The sequence below is a fragment of the Asparagus officinalis genome, chromosome 2, assembly GCF_001876935.1.
Source record: "Asparagus officinalis chromosome 2, Aspof.V1, whole genome shotgun sequence".
Lineage (NCBI taxonomy): Eukaryota > Viridiplantae > Streptophyta > Magnoliopsida > Asparagales > Asparagaceae > Asparagus > Asparagus officinalis.
In genome coordinates, this window is record NC_033795.1 from 7,337,053 (window position 1) to 7,346,956 (window position 9,904).

The 9,904-nt window shown below is 35.8% G+C and overlaps 1 protein-coding gene across 1 annotated transcript; it reads right to left on the reverse strand.

Moving 5' to 3' along the window:
* Positions 385-9,113, reverse strand: LOC109830766 (purple acid phosphatase 15-like). Its single transcript, XM_020398128.1, has 8 exons — positions 9,009-9,113; positions 8,382-8,685; positions 6,617-6,808; positions 4,590-4,923; positions 3,800-4,017; positions 2,986-3,176; positions 2,206-2,487; positions 385-1,011 (listed from the first exon to the last, which is right to left on the reverse strand). The coding sequence occupies exons 1-8, from the start codon at positions 9,111-9,113 to the stop codon at positions 856-858; spliced, it is 1,782 nt and encodes a 593-aa protein (XP_020253717.1). The 3' UTR covers positions 385-855.

Sequence of the window (9,904 nt, forward strand, 5' to 3'; positions counted from 1 at the left end):
CAAAAACCAAATTATACAATGCCTCAGAAGCTGTATGCAATATTTAGCCAATTTAAAACCACAAATTTTCCTTCTAATGCATCTTCACCCTAAATGGTGACTCCTCATCAAAGCAAAACTTCCGTTAACAACGAAATTTCCATGTAATTAGCTATTTAGTCCTCTCTCCTTTGAGAGGTGAAGACAATAAGTAACACACCAAAATGGTAAAAGTAATTATCAATGCAAAAGCATTGCAACAACATAAATAGCAACCAAGGCCTCTTAAACAGAAACAGATACTGAAAACATATTATCCTTTTTAACTCAATTAAAGAAATTTATACAAAATTGAATGAAGAACATAATCAAAAGAACGACATTAGACATAGTATTAGCACTTGGAAGCTGAAAGGGAGATAACACCATTAGATATCACACAATAAGGTATACAAGCGTACGTACAACGCAAATACAGGTATTTACACGCTATACATCCCATTTGAAGCTTTCTTGAAGCTCATATATACACACTATTATTCCCCAACATATCCTGTATTAATTCAAGTCCACAATACGCAGCATTCATCTGCTTTTCTACTATGCTTCTTTTAGATAGTGCACTAATAAGCAACATCGTATCATGTCTATGGCTAACAATAATGATCTGGTGTAATGGCATTGATGCATGTCACATCAACAATACATCAGACCAAGACTTGGTCGGTGGATGTAAACATCACCACATCTACTCGAAAAATTATTTATGAATCTTTGATATGATTCATGCTTATATAGATCACAAGAACTTGCCAATAAAAGAAGGTAAGTTTTGGGCATCAGTCAACACTGGCTTAAGGTTCGAGTACTGATTCCCTATGATTTCTCTAAGTTTTGGGTGTTGGTTGTTGTTGACTTCAGTCGGAAAGGACACATGTCAGGCTGTCTTACTATGTAAATCTGATCTCCGGCAGTTCCATAAAGGTCCTGGTTCCGGTGCCATGTCCATAATGCATAAGTCTCATTCTTTACCTGGGAAAAACGCATAGAAAGTCTGAGAAAGTACATCAAAATAGGAATAATATGAAGAGGGCATATCTTAAAAACACTTCAAATGAAGTGTCACGGGATGATCTGTAGGATTTCAAGTGCTCCTGCAACCCTAATTTTGCAGGATGCAAACCAATACTCAAAAAACTCTAGATGTCACAGTTAAAGTGGTAGTAAATTGATGGTGCAGAGCACGTAAAGGATTCATATCAGTTACTTATCTTCCATTTTATTTTTATTTTTATTTATTATTTTTTATATTATTATTATTATTGTTTTATTGGGCGAAAAAGTTGGAAAACTAAATTGAACAAACATATTAATTCTGATTTGAAACACAGAACCAACAGGCAACGTACACCATTTGAATTATTTGTTGTTTGTTGTAGAATATAAATATGCAGAGTACTTGTCAGGTCCATAGTGTACCCATGTTTCAGTTAATTTCAGTTAGGAAATAAACATGCATAACTTCAACAGAAACCAATAGAAAAAATTGAATATGCAAGGAAGATTCCAGTTCCATAATTGGTTCATAAAAATACAGTAATATATACTTAGACTGAGACTGTCAAATGATAAACAATTAAAACCTGACATTATAAAAGTCGTCATGCATTCTATGTCTATTAACATGTGAAGGGTAAACCAAATCAGAGTATAGAAGGAACTCAAATGCAAATGGTCCATCTAAACATATATAGTTTCAGCAGTTAGCTCTTGCTCATCTAGTACGTGAAACATATGAGAGAAGTTAAGAGACGAAGTACTATCTCTAAACTTCAGCTTATTTTTACTTTGGTACATAAAGTACATTCATTAAAAACTTGGGTACCCCAGAGTTTCAATTCCACTCCACTTTGACAACACTACCTAGATATTTTACATATTCTGTTAAATTTGCATTTTAGGTCCATTTTACCCGGTTGCTAGGGATTCAAATAACCAAATGTTTTTGTAGCAATGGATGGGGGTCTCGCATGCTAAGCACATGATATAAATTTAACAAAGAGTCTACTGGAATGGAATCTACACAGAGGTATGAAAGTGAAACAGGATTGAAAATTTGGGATATCAAAGTGTTAAAAAAAATATTTTGGGTATCAAAGCGAAAAGAAGGGTACACTTTGGGGTACCGAGTGAGAGTAAGCTTTAAAATTTTCAAACGAGAGGTACCTCCAATATTCCATGGCCAAAGCTGCTTTCTCGATATGCACTATAGTAAGGCTGACGATCCCAGCAGAATTTGTCAGCAGCAGGGCCTGTGGTGAAGTTGAAAGCACAGAATTTGCCAGTCCAGTCACGCGCACTCCATGGATCTGGGCAGTGGCCAGGATCATCTGCATGAGAAACAGCTATCTTCTCTCGATTTCCTCCATCTCCAACTGTAATATGAAGTGGAGCACATGGATCTAAGGAGTAGTTGTAGACCCGATTTGATCTTTCATAAGCATGAACCTGTGTTTACGAAGAACATAGACTAATTATCTTTACATAAATAAGCTGGTTTTTGTATAAATATTTCTGAGATAATTCTTATTAGCAAGGCATTAGTCGTGTTCAATGCTAAGAATCTTTCAGGGAGTGAAACTTTAGCAAGTAAGATTCCCGTTGCATCAAGAAACTTCCATTACATTCCAACATGGAAGGGGAAAGGAAATAAGAAACAAGTCAAAACAAGGAAATAAGAAACAAGTCAGAACTTCACATAATTTGTTGGTTACTTGAGATTCTTCTTCTCTTCTTTTTTGGCAAAATTCAAGCTACAACTTTCTTCTAGTTCATGCAAGTTTTGGTAACTTGAAAATAGTGAAATGGAAGGGAGAAAGAGAAACTAGAAAAGTATTTTCCTCTTTCACTCTCTTAGTTTCTTTCTTATCCCTTCCATGAAAATAACCAGAGCCAATTGAAGGCAACAGATGAAAAAAAAAAATTGAAATGGAATAATGTGCTTACATGACCATTAAAAACTACATCAACGCCATATGAGTATAGAAGTTCTTCCATTTCCACTCTCATACATTCTGCTTCCCTGTAATGGGCTACATAACTGCTATACCAAGGTGGATGCCAGGTGGCTATCAACCAAGGGGTTACTGTTCTGTCTACATTTGACAAATCTCTCTCCAACCACTTGTACTGCTCTCCTGCAATATGAAGTTGGAAAAAATTAGTTTCTACTTAGTCATTCTAAATGACATTTAATCAACACACTCTTGATCTGGACTGTATCCTGATATAATGATCATTTTCACATAAATTCAAATAAATAAAATTGTAGTATCCTATATGAATTTTTGTAGCAGAAACCAAGTGTGTTCTAATGCCAAATAAGTCTTAAAATGATTACAGGGACATGATTCTGGATCTGCACTACAATATTTCAGTTAATGTTTTTTTTATGTTTATAGATACTGGAAAGTGGAAACAAACTCTTTACATTGTGAACTGTCATATTCAATAGACAGAAGGAGAGCCTACCTTTGTCTTATTAAAAGCTTTTTAATATAGCAGAGTGACTTGTTCCCGTTGTTTTAATCAAAGAAGAAGAATAAATGCAAAAGAAGAAAATGCAATTAAAGAATGCCATATGAATAACATCTAAGACATAAAGACCGAAAACAGCCTATGTAGTCACTAAGACTCAATGATAAAAGAGTGTCATTGGGTTCTGGAATGTTTCAGGGCCAAGAACATTAAGGCTTTGTTTTGGGGTTGGGAAGGGGGGTTGAACAAAAAACAAACCCGTACAGATAGATGATAAACTTACCTGACTTTTCATAAGAAATGTAGCCACCAAGCATGATGAAATGTATTCCCCCAGCATTAAAAGAATAGTAAAATGTAGAAAATGACCCGCTTTCTTCAGATGGAAATGCGAACCTAGAGCTGTATGATACATAGGTCTTCTTTTCAGCCTGTTGTTCTAGTTCATGGTTTCCTTCTATCACCATTATAGGAATTTCTGATACTGTTGGTTCCATAAACCTACAAAAAATATTAAGAATTGATATGAAATATTTAATCCAGGAGGACTGCAAAAATCATGGTAGTATGTCAATGATTTAATAAAATTGAAAATTAGGAAAATAAAAGGAAGCAAACAAGCTGACAACATCAATGGCGTTTTTGTATAGTTTACTAAATTAAAAATGGAAGCCCAAATACAACCTCCCCCCCCCCTATATGTAGTATGATCCATCTCTAATAATCAATAAAATATGTTTCATTCAACTATAAAAATTCACAATGTTTAAATTATACAGCGAATGAGTTGATAGTAATACTTGTAGCCTTGACACTTCTCCAAGAAAGTAAAACAGTAAAGTTTTAATTCTTTGCATTTAAATGTTTAAGCCTTCCAACAGTTTGATTCAACATTCCCTACAAATTTCATGTGTGCATATAGACTTGAATTAATACTGAGCAACAATGAAAGACAACTGTAGATAGAAAATTATAGGCAGATAGATGAGACAAACATGTTAAGTATAACTATTTTAAATAAGGGCTGGGAAGAGAATGTTGGAACATGAACAAAGACTAAGAAGAACTTTTACCTTCCCCAGTAATCCCAACGTGGCTGGTACGTCTCGTGTATTGGAGTACTGTTACTAAATGAACAAGTATAGCAGTTTGTTCCCGTTCCATTCGTCAGGTACATATTTGCATAAGTAACATCACCCACCAAGACTATCAGGTCAGGCTTGTTTTTTCTCATATGACCGACTGTGGATGTAGTATTGTATGTAAGACCCAAATCACCAATGATCGCAATTCGTGCTGGGTAACTCTGAGGTCCTGAAACCGGCATGGTCCTGAAAGCATGGATATGACTCATGCCAAAAGAGGGGTCTCCACATTGATAAACGTACTTTGTTCCTGGGTTAAGTCCTGCAAAGAAACTACATTAAATAAGAATAAGTGGAAACTACGAAGGAACCCATTTCTAAATTTTAAAGAGAATTTTCAACATTAAATAAAAAATGAAATAAAAAGTGACACCCAGTCCTGGCACCTCAAAATTCCAAAGAATTATGTTAGATGTAGTTTACTGACTTTACTCCGGCACACGATACATGGGCATGGGCAGGATCTACTTCTAGGAAGCCATCCCTTGACAGTGGATATCATCGCAAATGTTATAGACATAAACATAAAAAAGACTATAGGACTTCCATTAAATTGAGTCAATCTACATAGTATATACTCACACATTATGAGTTGAAGACAAGGATGTGTAGGTGGAGGAAACTAAAAAGAAATTTATCATTGAATAGCATCATTTAGAAAATTACATGTTTCAATCACACTTCATGCAAAGAGCTAACACCTATAACAAATTTCTATTGCCTCACTTCACTATTGAAGATCTACTTGAAGCAAAATCCTACCAAGGTTACCAAGAAAGTCAAATTGCTGATCCATACGCCTGATTACCAAGGATTTGAAAGGACAGATTAGTACATAGTTACCATAGCATGTCAATTTGACACATAATTGGCATAACATGTAAACCATTGTCTTGCCAGTAGGACTTCTAAGCCAACTTCTTAATGGATTTTTTTCACAGCCTTCTTGATCGAAAAGTAAGGGAACAAAGTATATGCGAATAAAGGACCAGTTAATAGATTTTTCCAACCTTCTTGGTGGAAAAGTAGAGGAGCAAGTAAGCATATTCAAATTAAAGACTTTCACCTTCATGAAGATGACATCTATGCTGGTTGGTATCCAATTTCCTTACTTCTATGGGTGCTTTCTATCCTACATACGTGAAAAGTGATATCTTATATCATTTCCTTGCAAACAGAAAGCTCTATAACTAACCCTGAGGGGGGGATGAGATCATGATGTTGACTGGTAATCAGCATAAAAAGCATCAAGCATCTGCTGCTAGTTGTCATCAAATTCAATCTTTCAGACCCGGTAAAAAAATTTGAATAAGAAGGTATAAATGAGCATGGAGATTAGAATTCATTGCTAAACCCTAACATGCATGATTCAAAGCAGCACAGCAAAGGGAACTTCTTACAGATGTGTAAAATTGCTGACATCACCATCACTATAAAAACAAAACCTGTTTATAGGGTCCGAACATGATTACTTCTATACTCCATTGAATTTTTTGTTGACACATCCTCTTCCCCACCGTATAGTTCTAGAAACATCTTATGGAACTACTAAACACAATCTTATTCCTGATCACTCAGGAAAAGAAAGATGTTATTTTCATTCAGAAAGTTAATATATTGGATTGTTTATTGTCTCTTTCTGGACAAAGAAACACAGAGAAAGAATGTGGATTAGATAGTAAAATAGCTACCAAATCGGAGGAGCTTCTCATTTATCTAGTAGACTGTGACCAAACATTCACACACACACTAATGCACTTATTTTCGTCCAAGCTCTCTTTCTATGCAAATAAATCAAAATTATTTAATTAGGGTTCTTATGCCAATTGAAAATTCATAAAATTACTTCATTATTTAAGATCTAGAAAGTCAAGAAGGAAGTACAAGAAAATTAAAACCAAAATACATGGAGAAAAAAAATAACTACCCAACCAAAAAAAGCTCGAGCAGTGTACCTGTAAGGCGAACATGGTGAATTATCCCAGAAGTGTAATTCTGAAGGCCTTTAAATGGGTATAGCTGATTATAAACAAATGAATAGCCAGTGGCTTGATGATGTAAAGAATGCCGTCGTCTTCCATAACGAACAATGCTGGCTACACTTTTAGGATCTAAAGGCTTGATTCTTTTCCCAATTTGAAAATCTCCTGAGGTTCAGGAAAAATAGAGCCTAAGCTTCAAATAGATCAAACACCAGTAGAGAAACAAAACAAATCATGCTCGTTTTAAATTAAAATAACTAATGTAGCCGATTGCCAGAAGAAAGTATTGACTAGAAAGAAGGAGAAACATTTCAGCTTGAAGCTCAAATAATGGGCATTAGCACCCTTTAAATCCTAGTCAGACATGACACTAGCTCCATTCTCCAAAAACCATACAAATTGAACATTATCTAAATCGTCAAAATCTTCGTCAATTTAATATAATAAGAAAACACAATTGAAGGAGACTAACAAGAAAAAAGATCAAAAGGTTTTTACACCAAGATTAGCACACAAATTTTTAACTTAGATAAAAGTTATAAATAGTAATTTCATACAATATGAGACAATTTCAACTACCACAGAAATATTTCACAATTCCACCAACAAGACTCTAGAAAAGATAACTACTTTATTTGAGCACTAGTCATCACTCCCTTTATTTATTCTTTTCAAACAAGATAACATGATAACAAGGAAGAGAGTATTTCATATGCTTTTTGTTCAGTAAAATTAGTTAGAAACAGAATATGGTACATTTACAAATCTATAAAGAATATACAATCAAGTTCCAATATAAGAAGAAATACATATTAAAATGCATAGAGGAAGCTACCAGAATTCATTATATTTCGTGAATTCTGGTTCAGCATGGCTAACATGGATTTGGATCCTCTCCGCTAAGAAATAAGTGAAGAAATCACTACTCCAACCATAATCGTCTGTTAATATTTTGATGGTTATGATTACTTTCAAATCCCCCCGTTGTTTGAATTTATTTCAAAATTTCATTCAAGACAAAATACAATTGTTTACTAAACTATGGACAATTGTGATTAAAAGTAACAATCTTTCTACTGTTTTTTGGTGGTGCAAAGCATCCAAATCTGAATTAACATGTAGATTTCTTGTCCCCAGCCAAAAGGTAAGAATACTGAAGTACATAGAAAATAAGCAAATTTTCAAAAAGTTCTATTCAAATTCCCAAATTCCACACCACAGTGTTCTCAACTTCTTTCTAGCTTAAGATAATAGCACAGTTCACTTGGCCCCATTGCTGCTATCAACAAATATGTAAATTTTCAACCTTTGACGATAATCTTCTTGGATTTTACCCAATCAGGGTAAAAAAATAAAAATAAAAATGAACATGCATTCTTGGAAGGACAGCATAATTCACTCGCCCCATTTACAATTCAGCCAAAACTAAATTACAAATCCTGCTCACATGTTCTGATACTACGAGTAAGGACCCTACACTTTTGTTTCTTTGTAATACAAAATTGGTATTGGGTAAGCTACTTTTGCTCTGCGAGATAGAAATGTGCTGACTCACGCATTTTGATAACTTTTGCCTCTTTATTTGGTTTCTAGTATACTTAGCGTTATTATCATTATCCTCAACGATTTCTGGTTTTTTTTTTTAAAAAAAAAGAAAAAAGTAAATTACTAACGGTAAATGCACGTAAACCAGCGAAAGAAAGAGCCATAAAATTGCATTTTTTCCACCCCTTTTTACCAGTGATCCAAGAGATCCAAACAGAGTCATGAGTAGCCGAGAGCGACACCGAGATCTGCTCCGGCTTGAATCCCTTCACCCTCCTCCTAACCCTAGGATCGTCGTCCGGTAAGTCAACCGCGTTTCCCCTGAACACCCCGTCCTCTAACCTCGCCGTCTCCGGGGAAAACGGCCCCTCCGCGTCGTCCGTTATCCCCCCGCCGCTCGCCGAGACGTCAAGATCGCCGACCGCGAAAGGGCGAGCGGGGCACGGTGCCAGCCCAGCCTCATTGGTTTCGATGGCTGCTGACGCGCGTCGGGGTATCTAGGGTTTTTACTAGGTTTGGAGGTGGGACGGGGACAGCATCGTTTTCAGGATTTTGTTCGGTTTGGTTTCTTGTTTCTTGTTTTTTTTTTTTTTTTTTTTTTAAGTTTCTGGGGCGGTGGGGCGGTGGAAAAGGGGAGCGGTGCCGTATGGGGGCAGCACTGTGTCGTTAGCCTTCTCGAAACAGCAGTGTGTGTGGAGGAGACTCATTGGAGGCTGGAGAGGCTATTTCTGGCTTCATAACCGTATTTTTCAATAAATTAAAAAGGGGATAAAAAAAAGGGGATGTTTCCGGCCCTCAAAATCCAAGAAAACGTGTTTACCATCCCTAAAACTTTGTCAACAGGTATTTTACTCCTAAAATAAAGATTCTGTTCTCTAAGCCCCAAAAACACAAAACCTAAGAGATTAAAATATATGAAGACCATAATACCATTCTCTTTCTCTTTCTTTTTTTATTAAAATATGATGAGTATTATTTTATTATTTTCGTATTCTCTCTCTCTTTATCATGATGTACTGAGATGATAGTTAAAATGATTGATGAGGATTATTTTATTATTTTTGTTTTTTTTTTGTATTGGGAGATTGTTAAAGTTACAGGTTAATTGTTAAGATTACGAGTTAATTGTTAATGTTACGGGGCAATTGTTAAGGTTATGAATCATATATATATATATATATATATATATACCTCACATATATGACTATAGGCTATATATAGTATGATATAGGTATCCTCCTATATATCACGTGGAAAAGGTGGAATGCTACAGGTGACACAGGGAGGGGTAGGCTCCGCGACCGTCAAGGCACACCGGAGCGGGCCGTACGAAGTCACCGTCATTTCCTAAAGAAACAAATGTGTGAGCCCGTCAAGTGAACTGATCTACACGTTCTAAACCCAAACACAACGCAATTTGTGGTGAACCCGTTGTGCGTTTTGACAGCACTGGAGAGAGGAGTTTTTATTCATTCGACAACGTTAAATTGGGCAGCGAGTGGATAAAGGCGTCAAAACACCGACGGGTCTTACCCTGAAATGTTGTAGTGTTTGGGTCAAAGAAGCGTGTAAATCAAGTTCAGAGGAGCGGTATCGGGTAAAAAAAGAATAGGAAACTATGGTGATTTTTAGGTTACGGCGTCCTAGGTGGGAGCTAGGGTGCATCAACCGTTAGATCGCTTGTTCGCCATATATATCATACTATAATATAATGAT

Coding starts and splice junctions, on each gene's coding strand:
- LOC109830766 (XM_020398128.1), bottom strand. CDS start 9,113: ATGGTCTTCATATATTTTAATCTCTTAGGTTTTGTGTTTTTGGGGCTT. Junction 4,018..4,589: donor CGTTGGGATTACTGGGGAAG/GTAAAAGTTCTT, acceptor TATTTTTTGTAG/GTTTATGGAACCAACAGTAT. Junction 3,177..3,799: donor CATTTCTTATGAAAAGTCAG/GTAAGTTTATCA, acceptor TTCATATTGCAG/GAGAGCAGTACAAGTGGTTG.